Below are 20,481 nucleotides of genomic sequence, written 5' to 3' on the forward strand. Positions count from 1 at the left end.
CCCTCCACCACGTAGGTTGGAAAAATTCCGGCCCTCGGTAAAACAGAAGTTGGACAGCACTGCTTTAAAAGATCTCTTTTTTGGAGATGCTTGCCCTGTTCTAGCCTAGCTTTCCTACAGTTTACTAAATGCAATGCTCAGTATCACATTTCACACTTTACGGACTCCTGATTTTGCCCATTGACCTTGTGTCTCATACCCCTTTTCCTTTTATATTGTAAGCTCAGTTGACCTCTGTTGTTAGTGGTTCATTAAACAAGCTTTACACTGTGATCTCCAAATTGCAGAACAACTATCTAGATGCTGTAATTGTGGCAGAGGTAACAAGAGGGCAGATCAGTTTTACTAACTTTTACTGCATTTAATGCTAAAGCCAAGCCCGACCTAGGCAAGTCAGATCACTCTGCCATAATGCTCTGGCCTAATTATAAAATGGTCTTGGAATCCAATAAACATTGTGACGTAGTCACATCAAATAAGTCACAGTCGCATCAGTACAACTCTCGGTTGTCTATACAGACATTTTTAACACCTCCCTAAACCAAGGTATGGTCCCTCTCTGCTTTAAGTGTACCACAATTATCCCTGTGTACAAAAGGATAAAGATAAATGAACTGCTGCCATATGTCTGTTGCCATTAAATCTTCTGAGAAACGACTGCTTAAACACATTACCTCCAATATACCAATGGATGAAGCCTTGATCCACTATAGTTTGCATAAAGGCCAAACTGATCTACTAAGGGTGCCCTAGCAACTAAGCTGCACTATGCCTATCAACTATGCCTATCAACACTTAAAGCTGAGACTTTTTTGGCTGCTGAAAACCCAACAAAATCTGCAACAATTCAGAATCCAAAAATACTCAACTGCAAATCAACTGCAATGGACTTTTTACTAACGATCAGATTTTTTTCTTCTAATTTAGATTTTTTAGTGCTAAAAGACTCCATCTAAAACCTGTCGAGACCATGTAGAAGTCAGTGGCATATTTCTCTTTTACAATTTGAAGATCTTTCTTTGCTTCGTAGTTTTAGAGGTTTTACTGACCAACTGGGCAGTTTATACAGTAGTTCCCCTCATAGAATGGACAGAGATAGAACACCTAAACTCAATTAAATCTCTGGGCCTGAATATATAAAAAAAATCTACAAACCCATTTCCAAAAAAGTTGGGACACTGTATACAATGTAAATAAATAAAAAGAGAATTGGATAATTTGCAAATCACATAACCCTTATATTTAATTGCAGATAGTACAAAGATAACATATCTGTGTTGAATGTTAAAACTAAGAAATGTTATTGTTTTTTTTTTAAAAAAATACATGTTCATGTTCTCTTTCCTGTATCCTGGAAAGAGAACAGCAAGGTTCTGGTCACAAAGATGCATCAGAGGCTATATTTCTTGAGAAAAGACTTACTACCTTTTACAAATCTGCAGCTGAAAGCATACTATATATTAAAGCAGACAATATTATTCAGAATGACAATAAAGCATTACATAGAATAATAAGATCAGCAGGAAAAATCATAGGCACTGCTCTTTCCAACTGGATACTATTGATCCACTTGTTTCACTGCAGGAAGAGAATTGCAGCCATCACCAGTGACCCAACTCATCCAGCACACAAACTCTTCAAACAGAATGTCTCACAGTACAATTTGTGGTGCAAAAGACCAGTTATCATCAAACCAAAACAGGAATAGCTTCTATTCTAGAATAGTAACACTAATCACATCTGACAGTATTCCAAAGCTGCCTAACAGCAATGCACTATAATCCAAACCAGCCCGAGGTAAATCTGATACAATTAGATGCCCTATACAGGGTGCATAGGTTACATAAATCCTGAGACAATCTATTTTCCTCAGTATATATCTATTATGTTGTTACATGTTATATTGTGCCAAAATCGTTGGTTATAAATACATATTCATCATCATTGTCTTTAAATAACAAATGCATACACCTTTACAATTGATATTGTTCAGAACAATAATGAAACCCATTGCTACAACAAATATATGGATACAGGATATATTGTCCACTGAACAGTATACTTAAAAGTTACATGGGCATCTAAAAAATGTAGATGCAAAGTCATTAAATAAAATACAGCTAAGCTGGGGAAACGAAGATTCCAACATGACTGAATTACAACAATTACACATTGTTTTATTACATTAAAGTATTTATAACATATTTTTTATATGTTATAGGGATAAACTTTAGGAGAACTTGTAGTGAGGCGCAGGTTTCAAACCTATCAGAGGAATTCACCCTCTATGTGCTACAGAAAATATAAAGCACTACACAACTGACTTAGTCTCTATTATTTATTATTGTGATCACAATCAATGATACCCCCAAAATCCCTGTCATAGGAATATTTAATAGTCACCCACAGACAATCCTGTGGCAAGTATAAGAACAAAACATGGAACTTTGGCTATTATTTGCCAAGCCGACATATCCAGCTCTTCTGTGAATGCATCCCAGCAAACAGAGAGAATAATGGTTAGATGGTTAGGGTCTGGGGTAGTGTAGTTAGAATGTATGTAAGGGACTGGCCAAGTTATTACATGCAGTAGACAAACCTGCTGATCTTTAAAACCAAAGGCAGCTCAGTAGCCTTTCCATGACCTTAAACCATGTTTTAATATAGCTGATACCAATGGCACTTTGAAGTGATAATTTAGTAATAGCATTATAAACTTTTGCCTTTCATGCTCTGCCAGGGATTAAATGAACTGTGGGAAAACACATGTGCCAGTGAAATCCATTGACTGGACTATGTTCTAACAAACACTTTCAAATGTAGACAAGGGAACTTTATATTTTTAATCCCATTGAACTTTTAAATAATACAATTACCTGGTTGAATATTATGCAATGTTAAACTCTATTACAGTGCTTTATTCCCTGGTGAGAACAAATACCTGTTTATCCCTAGTCATTATATTAGTTTCTCATTTAACTTTTGGCAGTATGAATACAAGTGAAAAAGCATGGTTTTACAAAAGAAAAAAATGAGAGAGCCTCAGAAAGTGATATGTAGGACTATATGCACAGGCAATTATACAGGACCTCAATCATTACTAGTTTCTTTCCATCACAGAATACAAACCTCTACTACTCTGTGGCTTCCATATTAGCCAGTAAGTCATATGATTATATCTACCTGTACCTGTTTGAAAAGCCAGGCACTATGTTGGTGAGCTTAAGCTAGAAAAGGGAGGATGGCTTCACAAAAGAGGCTGCAATATAAAATATACTTATGGAAATTCACTAAATGAACTATCTGGAAAAAAAAAAAAAAAAGCTTTGGTTGAAATTTTTTTTCTGTAGAGTAAGAAAGAGAAAGGCAACTTAAAATAAGTATTAGCTAGCAGTCAGGGCCATTCCAACACTATGACCATGTCCCTGTCTTCAAGCATTACTTTGGCTTCCCAAAAATATAGTTACATACATAGTTACATAGGGTTGAAAAAAGACCATCAAGTCCATCAAGTTCAACCCTTCCAAAAAGACCCAGCACACACAACCTATATTACCAATCTATACTAACACATACATAAACTATATATACAACCAATAATACTAACTGTAGATATTAGTATCACAATAGCCTTGGATATTCTGATTGTTCAAGAACTCATCCAGGCCCCTCTTAAAGGCATTAACAGAATCTGCCATCACAACATCACTAGGAAGGGCATTCCCCAACCTCACTGCCCTCACCGTGAAAAACCACCTACACTGCTTCAAATGGAAGCTCCGTTCCTCTAATCTAAAGGGGTGACCTCTGGTGCACTGATCGTTTTTATGGGAAAAAAAGAACCCCCCTATCTGCCTATAATCCCCTCTAATGTAATATGTGAATCATTTTTCTGTACTTACCCCATGTATCCTTTCTTATAACCATTATTACTCTTACAGGTCTCCTTTATTTTCTTTTTTTTTGTGTGGAAAAAATGATGCATTACAAATATTTTTAGTACTGAATATCCAATTGTGTCTTCTTTTTTTTACTCTGAAGAAGAGGGCCGTATATCAAACCTTTTTGAATAAGGTAGATGATAAAGGCTAGAATTTAAAAAGTTATTTCTACTGTAATATTCCTAGTGGATTGAAAAATCATTCTTGTAACAGGAAGACACTGTTCTTTATTTTACAGAAATGTAACAAATGGCAAATAGATTTACATTTTACTTAAATCACAGGGATACAATGAAGTTATGTTCACGTGTGAATCTGGGGTTTTGAAACTACCTTTCAAGCAGGTCAATTTCTTTCTTTTAATTAAAGGAAAATTAAGGCTTAAAGAAGTAGGGCAAAATTGTTGCACATTATGTTTTGGTGTTCTGTACCAGCCCAAGGCACCCATGGCCCTTTAGCACTGAAGATCTCTGCGTCTGAGGATGCCCCAGTATATATAGAATATAAATGTCACAATATAAGCCTAATTAGTAATTAATACAGATAAATACTATATAAGAGCTCAGAAACCAGTGCAATTAATATCAGAATTTATTAATCAGCCCTTTAGCATCAGCTTATATGACAGACAAATCTTATTTTCTGCTTGATAATTTGCGATGACCCCTAAGATTAGCTTCTCAACAACTGCCCAGAGCCCACTGAGCATGTGCAGTGTCACTGACACCTCTAACAAAATCCAAGATGGGGAGCTCCTGTGGCAGCTTTAAAGGTCTGTATCATTACTGTTATAAAGATGCTGAATCTCCGTATATAAAATATGGCATTTCTGCCCATTGTGATTTTTAAGGTTTACACTGCAGTACAACACATATAGATATCCAGTATGAGAAAGATAACCAGATGAGGGAAACACAGCATATTACAGGTGTCAATGAACAGGGTATAGTTAATCAGTGATTCCTCCTAGCCAGCACCTGAAGAAAAGCAATTTAAAATCGGGCCAAATTGTAGTGGTAGTCTATGTGTTTACGGCATGGAGAATTATTACAAAATAATGACAGCAGGTTGTGTCAATCACATTTGTGCCTTCTCCATTCTTTTTCCTTGGACCTGTGCCCCTCCCACAAAAAATTAAAAAAAAATATACAGTATAATATACATAGTATAATAAATATATATAGTACTTGTGGATAGTTACATTAAATTGCACAGGGCTCTATACACCACCCTATGCAGGAGACAAATACCCTAGAGAGTGGACTAGTCTCGTTCCCAAACTAGAAGTGGTAAGGGGAAAATAAAGGAAGGTGAGGGTCACAGATGTGCCCAATTGTTTCAGGTAAGAGATCATTTAGAGATAAATAATCTGTGCCCAATAGAAATTAAGTGAGTTTGTTTACCTGTTAGGATCTCCTTTCTGCTTTGTCAACAGAAGTCCTCAATCCTCTCGCCAATCCAAAAATAAAGGGGTAACTAAAAATAAAATATTAAAATCTGGTACTGTGCTTGCATTTTTAAGCAGGGGACTGACCTACTAGGGACTTATAAAGGTCTTTTGTGACTGTTTATTAATGTAAGCTAATTACAGATGAGACTCTCACTTATAATTGACTCAGGGAAGTCCCCCTTTGTTATTTGAATTGCAACTAATTACAAGACCTTAACTAGTTTTGCAGTTGTGTTGCTGACTTATCTTCAGGTATAACAAAATAAAACAAAAGCAGAAGAGACCTGCAACCATATTTTATATTTAATATTTTTAGTATTGAAAATATTAAGTTAACTCTCCCTTCGAGAGGATTAAGGTATTGGGTTGACTATGTAGAAGAAGGGAATCCCTAAAAAGGACCCAGCAATGAACCATTGCCAAGTTTTTTACTTTCTTTCAGGTCACCGACCCAAAGTAAGATGGTTTCCAAGTAATAAGTACTTTTAGAAGGGTCAGTTGGTTGACCCTTTTGTAGGGGAATGGGCTTCAATAAGGTGTTTAGAGGATTCTTTCTTGTAAATTGAATCTTTCTCCTTCACATGCTGGCTATAGAGGGTCTGACCATACAGTTTGTCTATGAGTACAGTTGAAGAGTAGTTACATGGCATTTTGAAGTACTTAGCCATGTTTTACTCTAGTTATTTTGAATGAAGTTTAGGTGCATTTTGGTAATCTTGCATTATTCATTAATAGTACATGAAAAGTGCAATTTAGAGCTCTTGTGATAAGGTTCCCTTATTTTGTGTTTCTGTTTGAACTTACTTCTTTTTGAGCCTTCTGTCTTTTTCTGCTTGAGTTCCAAGTTTTCCTAAGCCCAAGGAATCTTGTGCCGCTTGATCAGCATCCATAAATGCGCCTGTTACAAGAAAAACATCACTTTCACTTAAAACAATACTACTGAAATTTGCAAATGCATTCTTCTAAAAAATATTACATTTATTATAATAAATTTTTAATAAATTTATTATAATTTTTTTCAACTTGCTAGACAAAGATGGGGTATATTTTATGGCTTTGCGATAATCCCTTCTCACACATCTGCATACACTAGTTATATCACATATGGGCCCATGTAATTACATACAAGACTCCCTTGTACCACTGTAATACACAATACATTAAAACTATTGCATGTGTGTGAATAGAGTGAATACGATTTGAGCATTCCACAACAATCTGGAATCACGAAACAAATAATGTACATGATGGCACTATATTCAGTGGTGCACCAGGAAGTACAATTCAGCACAAGTACAATTAACCATAGAAACCAATCAACAATTTGGGGTGGTCACATGCTGTTCCACATAAAAAAGTGTAGTATATGCCTAATTGGCAGCATTTTGTTACTCTTATGGTGAAAGGTTGCAGTTATGTTTTACAATTTTTCTATTAATCTTCCCGTGCTTTTGGTCAGGACCAGTACTAAAATATTACATTTCAGGTTGTAGATTTTGTATTTCTGGACAAGTATGTATAGTAATTTGTTACTTTTTATACAATAAATGTACACAGTAACATTTAATATAATTTATTGGTATATGAATATTTCCTGTGGTCTTTTCCAGAATATGTTTCTATGTATAGAATTAAGAAAATGTTACAAAAAGCTGTAAAGTAAGCATTAGCTTGCCAGGAACAATGACCTTGACCTTGTAGACCAAATTCCTTACTGAGCTGTCCGAATCGAGCCTTCTCTTTTTTACCAAACAACCGGCCAATGGATGACTTGATTCCTTTCTTCTTTGGAGCTTTGTGCAGAGAGTCTTGGCTACTGTTTGTGCTCCCAAGACCAAACACATCAGGTTCAAGAGAAGCAGTCAGACTTCTAAAAAGGACAGCTGTTATTAACATAGAGCAGTATTCATGTTGACTTAATTTTTGTAAGCCTGACTTTAAACTCAACAGTTTATTTTCAGAGACATCTATTTTTTTTTAACATTTAATTGCCCACTGTAAGCAATGAAGGAGGCCTGAAGAACAACAAATACTAGTTTTTGTTTTTTTCGCAAGTATGGAATCTGTTATTCAGATCTTTTGGTAATATGGAGCACCATGTCTTAAGGCTACTAAAACATTTAAACATAAAAGGGATTCTTTTCCCATCAATACGGATTTATGCCAACTTAATTAATATCAAGCTCAAGGTTCAATCTTATTATTATACAAAAAAACAAATCTTTCCTAAAAATAGCATTTTTGTTTCAACACAATGTAGGAAGCTATAGGAAATTGCATTTCCATGTCTGGGAGCTTTCTTAATAACAGGTTTCTATATAACAGGTTTCTATATATAAATCCCATAGCATGGTGGTAATACTGATCAAACCATCTGTAAAATCATCTATATGTATTTTAAAATAGTTGCATGATCCGTATTAGCTCATGAATAAATGTTCCAAAACAATATTGCCTCTGATAATGTCTTAGGTTTTGAAAATCATCTACACTGAAGGTTAAATAACTAAGATCAGAAGGCAAATCAGAAGTCAGCTACTGCTCTGTAATCTATATAGTAGTTACTGAAAGGGTGCACTTAAAATGCAATAGAACTGTAATAATCCTGCCCATCAGGCATGCTATGAATAATGTGTGTTCACTGTGCCCACTTAGAGCAAGCCTCATGACACAAGGGGCCAGCAGCAATCTGTCCCTGGATATTACATTCAAATGTTGGCAGCTATACATTATTTTCATGCAATGAATCCAGTAAATATTTGGTTGCAGAAACAGACAGAAAATATATCTTGAATAAAATTGCCAAACAGGGTACAACTATGGATTCATAGCAGAGAAATATCTGTTTATACCATGATTTTCCACAATCTTATTAAAATAGTTTTCTGGTTCCAAAAGGTGAATGACTTAATAAACCTAATGCAATCCTTATATTAAAACCATAAGTATCTTCCTATTTACGTCTAATCTGTTTGAAAGTATATATAAATAGATGTTAAATGATTATTTTTCTCATACAAACATAAGTAAAGTTCAACATAGACAGTTACTACATAGATACCATTTTGTAAACCCTTGCAATGTATTTTTATACATTCATGCTCAAATTCAGAGCTTGCTGTTGATAGCAAGTAAATACTTATACACAGGGTATAATGCAGCAGAAACGAGCGCATTAAAAAATAATATCTCACCCTCTGGCATCATTATGGTATGAAGATGGCAAGGTATGTGTCATCCTGAGAGCACGTGGTGTTGAAGGAGGGGATGTTTCGCATTTTATTGTGGCTTTATCTTCACGCCCATCTTCTTCTACAACTGCAATCTGAAATAAGCATTTAGAGACTATCTTTAGAATGTTAGATTAGAAGAATTGGTTGACTTGTTCCGTTAACTTGCCAGGCAGGTATTGTATAATTTGAGTTAAGAAAAACATATCTGTACTGCCTTTAGACACCTAATCATATTATATATACAGTATATACTATATATAAGTGTAGTATCACAGTGTTGTATAATGTTTTTGATTGTTCTATTCTTTAAAGGACAAATATATGCAGAATATACATAGGGATTTATTTCCATGTAAATAGAGTAAAGGTTATTGGGTGCACAGCATATCTGTTCTTCATATTTTAATTTGTAGGAGCTATATTTGTTTTGATCATCTTGCTTAGTAACTGTACCCCTTTTTGTTTTAAGGTCAATTTATCTGTTTAACTTATATTACAAAACAACAAATACAATACTTTGAACACTCACATGCCCAGTCTAATGACATCACAAAAATATCCCAGTGTGAACACTGGTAAATAATGATGGTGTGCCCAGCACCATAAAAGAAGCTCAAATAGCTTTACATCAGTGGAGTCAGATGGTTTGTAGCTAGACACTTCATTGGGATGTTGCATCTTAAAGAAGGTTCAAATAGTGAAAATTCTTATAGTAAGCTATCATATATGCACATTTTCAATTGAGAAATTTCAAAATGTACCTTTCTTCGATGCTTTCTCAAATCACTTGGCTGATTAAAAATAGAAAGAAAATTAGAAAATTGTTAATTACTGGTAGCAAATGGTCTCAAATATTCTGTATTATTAGATAGCATACATATTTTACAAAAGACAGTTAAATTCAGAAATGGGTTTATGCCAGGTAAACTGCAAAATGTAGCAGACCTTTGTACTGTGTTAGAGATAAATCCAAACTTGGAAATATAGGGTAGGTGATACCTTTTATTGACTAACTTAGTACAAGCATGGGACCTGTAATCCAGAATGACAAAAAATGAAGTAATTTTAATTATTTAATTAAAATTGCACTTTTTGGATAACAGGTTTCTTGATAATGGATCCCATGCCTGCAAATTATGAAATTTGAGCTTTTAGGACAATGGTGATACCATCATTTGTGTCCAAGAAAATGTAATCATTCACTTCATCAGCTTTTTTCCAGTTAATCTGGAGCCAATTAACTTACTTAGATGTAGGGTTTTTGGACAGTGGAAGGAGGAGACCTATACAAATCCAAGCCAAATCTACAAACCTAAAATCTGTGGAAGAATCTGAACCTAGCACTGCAAGGCAATATTGCTATGTCCTGTGCCACTGTGTTGGCCAAAGTCATTCATCACAAATGCTACTAAATAAAAATACTAGTATAAAAGTGATAACAAGCCAAATATGTGTATATTAAAATACAATGGCCAAAAATAGTGTAATTAGTTTTCAACTATCATTTTAGACTGCATAGTTCTAATTTTCATTGAAATTGAAAAGAAATATTTTATCCAGATAGACAAAACATAAATATGTACCTCAACATTTGTTTTACATTAGGAGTGCAGGAAGTAGTTTAGAGAAACAAGACTAATTGCTAAGTTGTGTCTGGTTTACATCACTTCTGGTTCTACCCTTGTTTTATATTTTTTGAGAAAACCTTAAGAGTTGCAAAAACCTAAATTTGAAGACATTGCATGCAGATGACTAGGTACATAGACTAAAATTTTTTGAAAGCTTCAGTGTGTTCTACCTATGGAGCAGGAAAGTATAATGCAGCCATCATTTTCCAAGAATCAATGCTCATGACAGTTTAGAGAAAAAACACCAGTTTATCAGTCTCAGTACATTCAGCCTGTTGCTTTTTAATGTTTATTGAATTGCAACCATGTTTTATCAAAAACTGAAAGCCTGGAAAAACCAAATTTACCCAAGGAAAATGTACTGCCTAGCATTGAGCTAGTAAATTTTATATTTCTGTTAATTTTTATTACTTAATGGAAATCTTCAGTTAAAGATTGATTAATGAAAATATTACATTGTTATAATACAGTATATCTGATTAACTAATTAAAAACATACTTACTAGTGTCATGACCCCCATTCGATCCATTTCTCTTGCTGGACTACGAGGTGTGAGTTTGGGTGTAGAATGACCACTTGGAGGTGATGAACTTGCTAATGATGAAGCAGTGACTGAAGCAGTGATCGATGTACCTGGGTGCATTCTGGCCAGGTTGAGCCCCTCTAGGCTAACACTGGCTACTCTATTTTCAATTTCTTCTGCACGAAGTTCAGTAGATTCCTTTTCTTCCTGAATGAGTCTAATGATTAACAATTGCTACTTTAAAAAATAGATTTTAACATTGTCCACATGCAAATTAACAACATGATCACAAAAGCTTATCCGATTACTGGATATTTTCCCCAGGCTTACATCAGTTATTTAGTATTTACCTTTCTATTTTTTAAAATTAAAAATGTAAAAGTTAAATTGATCTTTTAAATAGGTCAATACATCAGTAAATAAACTTTTATTTGTAAGTTTGGTCTAAAGTACTTCATTTTCAATTATCTGTTGAAGGCTTCAGGCCTAATTTATTATCAAGTACTATATTGCAACAGTGACGTTACCACTGGCAACCAATAAGCATCTGTTTAGATCATCCTGTTGTTACTCTCTTTTAAGCTTTGTTCTCCAATGGAATAACAAATGTGGTTTGGTTACAATGCAAGAATATTTGACTGCACTTACACAAAAACATTATTGACTAGATACCTTATTTCTTTATTGATGGCATCTAGCTGTTCTTGAAGCATCATGGCTAAAGTTTGAGCATCAGAGTGACCACCTGGAGATAAGAGGTCCATGGAACTAAAAATTGTTTCACGGTCATCATCATCTATGTCGGACATTTCAGTATCACTCTCAAATGCATGGCTGCTAAGGACTCCAATCTGCTGTGTTCGGTTCCATTCATGGTCCCCAAGTGATTTCACCTTAATAGAATCATCATAAATATTGGTCACATTTCATTGGCAAAAATGAGTAAAGGCGTTCAGAAGAAAAGGCACTGAGAAGAAAGCAGGTATTATTACTGAAGTCACACTGGCACAGCTGGACTAAACTTTCATCAAGGCGCATTGTTACCAAAAGAACAACAGAATGCTATGGTATTAGTGAACATTTAGCACCATTTTAATATCATTTATTGTTGTTTTCACACATATATGTGTAAAAACAACAATAAATTATACTTGGACACAAATTATTCTAATATTCATGAATTATTGCAAACAAACTTGCAGTCCAGAAGAAATCTAAAAACCTTTTGTGTTTCTAAGCAACATTAGGGCATGCCTTGTAGTAGAACTAGCAAAAAATCACTTTCTATCTGTATATAATATAAAATTGCACAGCACTATAGGTGCATCTGAGGAAGGCTGTTAAGATGAAACGTAGTGCTGTGATGTCTCAATAAAATTACACTGATCCACTGAGAAAATGTGTACGCGCCGGATCATTCATAGTTGAATCTGGAAATGTTGTGCAGCCAGCACGGGGTCTGTAAGCTGTTGTGGAGTACCTACGGATGACTTTAGGAGCTGCGGCAGGACTTTAAATTTATTTTGAGGATATCTATACTCCAGCTTCTGACACAAATTGTTAAAGAGCCCCATACAACACAGAAACCCCTAAAACCACTTTAATCTGTTCCTTCAAAAAGTATGAATAAATACTGTTTTTATATGCTGAAATCCAGCTTAAAAACAGTTTTTCTTATTTTGTATCATTTGAAATCCTGGCAGGAGAGAAGGAACTAAAATATTGATGATTGTAACAACTTCTCCACAGGCTACAGACAGCATGCAGGAACTACATAATCCACAATGCGTACTGTGTCAACTCTATGCTCAAAGGCATTGATTATTAACTGGAGTAATTCTTTGCACTTCTGGTATCTGTTCCTGATACAGTATATGTGCAATACTAATGTATTGGATGGAGGATAAAAGAATTTTGCTGTGGGGTCCAGTTACTTCTAGCTGTACAACCACATGCTGCATTGTACCATCATCACAAATATAATATAACCTAAATGCCAGAGCAATCTGATTTTTGAGCTTATCCAGAGATTGAGGAATGTATTTGAGCATATTTTCCCTCTAAATTCTCAATTGCCAATCAGTCACTTGATGAGGTAATCTGTTAAAAAACTTGGGTTTGTGTTGAAAATCTAGTTGTACAATATTTAGGGTGCATTGGTAAGAGTAGAAATTTGTTTCAAAAACATTAAATTCAATTCTTTATAGGTCCCTGGTAAGGCCTCACCTTGAGTATGCAGTGCAGTTTTGGGCTCCAGTCCTTAAGAAGGATATTAATGAGCTGGAGAGAGTGCAGAGACGTGCAACTAAACTGGTAAAGGGGATGGAAGATTTAAGCTATGAGGTTAGACTGTCGAGGTTGGGGTTGTTTTCTCTGGAAAAGAGGCGCTTGCGAGGGGACATGATTACTCTGTACAAGTACATTAGAGGGGATTATAGGCAGATGGAGGATGTTCTTTTTTCCTATAAAAACAATCAACGCACCAGAGGTCACCCCTATAGATTAGAGGAACAGAGCTTCCATTTGAAGCAGCGTAGGTGGTTTTTCACGGTGAGGGCAGTGAGGTTGGGGAATGCCCTTCCTAGTGATGTGGTAATGGCAGACTCTGTTAATGCCTTTAAGAGGGGCCTGGATGAGTTTTTGAACAAACAGATTATCCAAGGCTATTGTGATACTAATATCTACAGTTAGTATTACTGGTTGTATATATAGTTTATGTATGTGAGTGTATAGATTGGTAAGTATAGGTTGTGTGCTGGGTTTACTCGGATGGGTTGAACTTGATGGATAATGGTCTTTTTTCAACCCTATGTAACTATGTAACTAACTAACTATGTAAAGACTGAAAATCTATGGCAAGTCTCTTTATAAAATATATCAAACGTATATTTCTAGAAGTATGTGCCAGTGGGTAATCCCAATATGTAACAATTCCATATCAGTTCTCAGTCCCTCTGGCTGGTATGAGGCCCTGTGCTAACACACAAACCAAGGGCACACACACTGCTGGGTTCCATCAGCCAATGGCTGGACAGAGGCCTACACTCCCACACTACTTCCTGTTACAGTTATAGCCTCCATTTTAGCTCCTCATTCCTGTCAGGGGATCTGTGAGGGAATAGCTTCCTATAAGGCTAATAAAAAATGAGTCTCTCTCAAATGTCAAACACTTGGGAGCAGATTTTACTAAAAATCTAACTTTTTCCTAAAAAATTCAAATAAACTTCTTTCAACGGATGTCTGACATGTACTAAAAAGTCTGAACCGAAAAAGCACGTGTGGGAAAAAGTCGCAGAAAAGTTGCAAAACTGCGCCTTTTTAGGGTTGTTGCACCTTAACCTCTATTTTTCGAATTGCTGCACAAAAAACAGCTCCCAAAAACCTCTAAAGTTTTGAAGCAAAGAAGGATCCTCCAGGGAAGGGAAGAGACCATCATTAAATGGCCCCCTTGATATGGTAGGTCTGCTGATATAACTGCATAAATGTTGTGTATTCTTACACAAAAAGTCGCATATTTACACCTGTTTAAATCAAAATGCTTAATTCAGTCAAAGAACAAATAATACATAACTATGGTCACATACCGGTTGCTCTTCTCTCCTAACGCCCATTCTACCTCTTCTTGGTCTTCGTATGACTTTAGTTGAGCGGTAGTCAGACTGGCTGTCAACAAGAGACCCTACTGAATATCTTAACTCTGCAGATGAGTCAAGGTGAGGCCTGAAAATATATCAGACACATTCTGATTAAATATTGTTGTTGTTGTTTTGTTTTAGATATCAGACATATATATAAAACAGCTTGGTTACAAGCTAAAAAGGGTACATAATGCTAAAAGAAGAACTAAACCCTAAAAATGAAAATGGCCAGAAATGCCATCTTTTATATACTGTACGTACTGCGCCAGCCTAAAGTTTCAGCATCTAAATATCAGTAATGATCCAGGTCTTTACAGTTGTCACAGGAGCTCCCCATCTTGGAAAGTGTCTGAGACACTCACATGCTCAGTGGGCTCTGGGCAGCTGTGTGAGAAGCTAAGCTTAGGCGTCATGGTAAATTAGCAATCAGAAAATGAGGTTTGTCTGTTATATAAGCTGATGTGATAGGGCTGATGGTTAAACTTTGATGCTAACTGCACGAATTTTAGCGCTACCCTGTAATGTGAACCTGAATAAATTACTAATCTGCCATATATCGTAACATTTATATTCTATATATAAAGCATATTGTGAGTGGGTCCCTAAGCTCAGGTAAGTGACAGCAGCATGTGCTGGGAATCAGTAAAAAAGGAGATGGGGAGCTACTGGGGGTATCATCAGAGGCACAGACCTTCACTGCTAAAAAGCTGTGGTTGCTTTGGGCTGGCACAGAAACCTTAAACATAATGTGCAGCATTTATAGCCTACTTCTTTAGATAAGCTTTAGTTCTCCTTTAAATCATAGACATGTAAGGTGGTCCTCCATTTTTCCTTTTAATTAAATAATGGTAAATGTTTTCTTTTTTAAAGAAATAACAGTAAATATTACTATTCGTATAAAAAACATTATAGAATACTCCAAAAATTGAAATAATATAAAGTTTTAAAAGCAATACTGACTGTAGCCAAAATCAAATTCAGCAGTCAGACAGGGGTATAACAGCAAGGGCACTAAAGCGGGAAGGAAGATCCATTGATTCTTAGTGGGTACCTATTGGGTCAATTTAAGCTAAATATGCCTTTACTGCTATGTAATTTTGCCTTCTGCATTTTGCATTTTTGTGAAATATTTCATAAATATTTTCACAGTTTTGCAAAATTTTCTTAGAAGCCAAACAGGGCAGGTTCGCTCCTCACTACTATCTTTATTGCCCTAAATCAGATGAAACCTTTACAATGGTGATGGTTAAATGTGTATTTTCATTTAAATTGTGGATTTGTGCATGAGTTTTTTGTTTTAGAAGCTTGGTGGTTTTCTGTATTTTTGGACATCTATCATTTACTCATTCTCTACTGTTATTACCAGAAACCTATTATTACTTTGTGGTGCTCTGTATTGCTGGATACCTATCATCATCATCTTAGTTCTTCTTTCTTTTTCTTTATATAACCATCTAGTTAAATATTGTTTCTTGATGCTCTGTGTCATTCTGCAGTCCTGTAAAAAATATGCACACAAGGAATTTGCTTGCTATATACATAACATGTAACTAAACTGGTAAAGTGCGTGGAACGCAGATAATATAAATGGAATATTCACCTCAACCAGTGCAAACTGTTCTCCAACATAAGAATGATGAGTTTGGAAATACAGTGAAACCTCAAATTTACATACCCTGAATATAGGTTTTCCCTCATTTTGTGGCCTCACCACTATATAATGCATAACACTTCCCTTATTTTACTTTTTTACAGGTTTAACGCCTAGTTACTACACATAGGGGGAGTTTTACTAATCCACGAACGGTCCGAAGGCATCCGAATGCGATTTTTTCGTAATGATCGGTATTTTTGCGATTTTTTTCTGCCGCTGTCATGACTTTTTCGTATGTTCCGCGACTTTTTCGGCGCCTTCGCAGCTTTTTTGTATTTTTTCCGCGACTTTTTCGTCGCTGTCTCGAAAAAGTCGGATTGGTTTTTCCGCCGTTTACAATCGCTCAAAGCATCTGATTGGCTGCTATGAGCAACATCAATGGTAATGTTTCACTCCACTTTTTACACAGCATGTCATTTTACATGTTTCACTACTTTTTCGCCACTTCGCACATTTTTGCAAACTTTCGCAAATTTTTCAGCAAAACGAGACCGATTCGCTCATCACTATTTACGTGCTTTAGAAATAGGATAGGAATGAACAGGGATGAAAAACAACAAAGAAGATAACTTTATAGCTGTAACATCAGGTTGATGTATTCAATTAAATATATGTATTTAATGTTACCAAATGTGACAGAGAAAGGCACAATGGGATTTTATTTGAAAAGGATCATGTGCATGTAAGGCTGTGACAAACAGTTTGAGGCATTAAACGGTCAGTCAGAATAAAGATCCACTGGGAAATAAAGACTTAAAACTGGACTGTATGGGAAGTAGGAGCTGCATGACTAAATAATTCTAAAATGATATAACCTTCTACAGTCTCCCAAGGAAATTCCATGCTCAACAATGATGAGTCAATGCTTTACTGTTTGCCAGCATTAAAGGTCCCATCTACCTCATTTTACGCTTAATAATAGCCTACCAAAGCTATTTAGATTTTCTGTACTTATATGACTCAAATGTAATCAATGACAGTTTCAAGGACTGTTCATAGATTTTGTAGAAGAATCTTCTGAAATAAGCGGTATTAAATTGTCCCTTTACCTTTTATGCTTTGCAGTCATTTAAACAGAGTACTCCTCTTGGTTATGTTTTCAACAATTGCAGACATACACTGTGCCTTTTTTGTTATACAATACATTAAACTGAATTGCTCTTATTTCTGATAGTGCTATGTCTGGATTAGTCCATATTTGACTTTAGGATATTTATGTATTATCTATTATCAGATTTCAAAACCAAGATACAGTACTAATAATAAAATGAGTTTGGTGGCATCTTGCTTCCTCTAACATTCTTGTTTAGTCACCATAAGTAGGCTAAATGTAGTACCCAAAGTCTTGTTCTTGATATAATCATTGGAGCAGTGTTCCCTTTTTATATTTTTAAAAATTAGATTTGCTTATAACGAAATCTATGGGAGATGGCCTTTCTTTAATTCAGAATTTTATGGATAATGGGTTTCCAGATAAGGGATCCCATACCTGTATAGTGATATTAATGTCCACATTTTTTCATGCATGTATTACAAAGTAGTCAGAAAAATGTGGTAAACAGGTGCTCAGTGTTAGAAATACCACCAGTGAGTAGTGATGAGCGAATCTGTTCCGTTTCGCTTCGCCGAAAAATTAGCGAATCTTTGAAAAGATCCGCGAAACGGCGAAAAATTCGCGAACAGATTTGTCGCCCGCGGCTATTATTTTGTCACGCGGCTATTGTTTCGCCACCCGCAGCTATTGTTTTGTCGCACGGCTATTATTTTGTCGCCTGCGGCTATTATTTTGTCGCACGGCTATTGTTTCGTCGCCCGCGGCTATTGTTTTGTCGCGCGGCTATTGTTTCGTCGCCCACGGCTCTTGTTTCGTCGCCCGCGGCTCTTGTTTCGTCGCGCGGTTCTTGTTTCGTCGCCCGCGGCTATTATTTTGTCGCGCGCTATTGTTTCGTCGCCCGCGACTTTTCTTTTTTGACGCTGGCGACAATTTTTGGACGTGCGGCGAACTTTTCCGCGGCGAAATTTTTCATCCGTTTCGCGAAACAATCCGCCAATGGCGAAACGCGGAAATTCGCCGCGAATCCATGCCTGGCGAAACTTTTCGCCCATCACTACCAGTGAGAAGTATATGAACAAAAAACAGGGAGCCAATTGAACTCAGGGCAGCAGGATTACATGGGCTTCTAGGTTTGGAGAGCTAGGAAATAGTTTTAGCAAAGTGTAATTATATCCTTCTATAATGTTGCTGGACCTGTTGACCCCTTCCACATAGACATGAAGTGAGAATTCTTCACAACACTTTTTAGATGACTAAACACAGATTAAAATCCATGGTGTAAAACTTTCTAAAGAAACAAAACTTAGAGTGGAGTATTGCAACACTTCCCCTCAACTATGAATGACCACACCATGTCTACCAACCAGTCCCACTATAAATAAGCACATACAAATTTCCTGTCAGGCAAAGCATCTATAATTTTAGAGCACCAGTATGAAACGTAACTTTCATTTTAATGAGCTAATAAAATACTGCCCTAATGCATCGTTAGTAAAATTTGGCCACATACCTAGTTAGCAACTGAATATTTGTGTACAGAAAACAAAATGAGCATATGTGTATACGAAGCTGTTCTATATACAACACAAAGTAAATGTTCATGTTACTATATGTAGATATAAATCTCACATTTACATTTAATGGCATTTTTAAGTAAGCTTCAGATTTGTATAAATCACAAAAATTTAACACATTTGTGTAGTAGTCTCAAATGTAAAAAAATTTCTAGTGTTTAACTAGTTTTAAGTTAAAACTGCTTGTAGTAAAGATGATAAGAGCTGAGCGCATATTTATCAAACATCAAATTTGTGAAACTCAAAAGTGTTCTTAATTTATAAAAAAAATCTCAAAAACTCAATTGATTAAAAAAAACTAGTTTTTTTTTCAAAATATTAGAAAAACTCAAAAAACTCAACTTGTAAAAAAAAAAACCCAAAATTGTGCTAGGACAACTCCCATTGGCATCTTCATGAACTCGTCAGCTTTTAGATGCTGAATTTTTACATCTGAGTTTTTGGAAATCTAAGAGTTTGTGCATTTTAGCACAAAAGACTTGCATGCAAACACTGCTAAATTTGCCCCAAGGTGTGAGATTGTGGGTCAGTACAACTGGTTTCAACAGAACTGTATGTTGAGCTGTTACACAACCATTTATAAGGGCTGGCTTTGGATACTAATTATGACTGAAAATGTTATAACCGATATACAACACTGACGTGTATCTACCCTATTTTTTCATGCTAAACCAATCCAGTCACTGTAATTAAACCACAAAAAAAGGTGTGGTCAAATTACTCACAATCCAACTGAATATTGTGTACTAGAATTGGCACATCATGCAGAAACACAAATTGGTACAAACATTGGCTATAGGACACTATAAAGGCCATTGAGAGCCCATTTTGCTGAAAAGGAAATTGTCATGCAATATCTTTTACAGCGATAATGACAAATCTCTCCCACACTCAAATACAATTTCTTTACCATCTATTTAACATGGCAGCCTTCTGCTAAAAGTAGAACTAAATTAGAAACCTCCCTCTATATCTTATGAGTGATCATTTGTTAAAATCTATTACATTCATACGCAGGCAACAATCATTTATACCATGCAATCAAAAAATCCTCTCAACCCTTCTCTTTCTGCAGCTGACCTAATTTTATCCCCTTAGATTTCTAAACAGCCTGTCTCTTGTGGCTGTGGTTTCCAAATGTGTATCCTTCCGTAAGCCTAAATGAAAAGCTCCTATGCTATTTATTTAAAACTGTTATATCGAAGGCATGGCAAAAATATAAACAAAGGGAATATGGTATAAAGCTTAAGAGATGTTTAACTATATTTATACTTGATAAATCTACTTGTCAGAAGATATAAGAGATTAAACATTTTCAACTACTTGGTCAGTTACTCGTACTAATAAATTAGATCTTTTATCTTGCACTTCATTTTATTTCCTTATATTGTCAGTAAATTGGGGCAAATACGAAAAGTCAATATTTCACAGTTCAGTTTCACAGCAAAAACAGACTGGGTAAAACTAACTATGTGTAGAGATTTTCATGGAACTTACTGTGATTTCTCATATTCAGTGTATTCAAGATAAATCTGGTCAGGACTTTAGACCATTATGTACCTCGTTAATGTAGGTTCTATCAAGGACCCTGTTCTTATCTTCACTTGATCAACCTCAGATCTTAATTTTTCAACTTCTTCTTGTAGCCGATCCTGAAAAATTACAATAATGCCACTGATATTCTCACACGTATTATGTAGGATATTTGCTCGGGACTCTTTTTGGATATCAAGTTTAAGCAATTTTGCACATTTGATCAAATATATTTCTTTCTTATTCATTGTG

At 35.6% G+C, this 20,481-nt stretch overlaps 1 protein-coding gene across 5 annotated transcripts in view; it reads right to left on the minus strand.

The window, feature by feature from the left end:
* Positions 1-20,481, minus strand: part of ppfia2 (protein tyrosine phosphatase, receptor type, f polypeptide (PTPRF), interacting protein (liprin), alpha 2) — a 209,640-nt gene that overhangs the window by 14,356 nt on the left and 174,803 nt on the right. For 2 of the 5 annotated variants that reach the window (XM_031898887.1, XM_031898890.1), the window contains 8 exons: positions 20,257-20,348; positions 14,361-14,496; positions 11,449-11,669; positions 10,756-10,993; positions 9,386-9,415; positions 8,586-8,716; positions 7,080-7,261; positions 6,196-6,289 (listed from right to left, as the gene is read on the minus strand). In XM_031898887.1, the coding sequence (XP_031754747.1) occupies positions 6,196-6,289; positions 7,080-7,261; positions 8,586-8,716; positions 9,386-9,415; positions 10,756-10,993; positions 11,449-11,669; positions 14,361-14,496; positions 20,257-20,348 (1,124 nt within the window). The remainder of the gene's footprint in view (positions 1-6,195; positions 6,290-7,079; positions 7,262-8,585; positions 8,717-9,385; positions 9,416-10,755; positions 10,994-11,448; positions 11,670-14,360; positions 14,497-20,256; positions 20,349-20,481) is intronic. The other 3 variants (XM_031898889.1, XM_031898891.1, XM_031898888.1) reach the window with 2 other exon arrangements.

Source organism: Xenopus tropicalis, chromosome 3, assembly GCF_000004195.4.
Source record: "Xenopus tropicalis strain Nigerian chromosome 3, UCB_Xtro_10.0, whole genome shotgun sequence".
Classification (NCBI taxonomy): Eukaryota; Metazoa; Chordata; class Amphibia; order Anura; family Pipidae; genus Xenopus; species Xenopus tropicalis.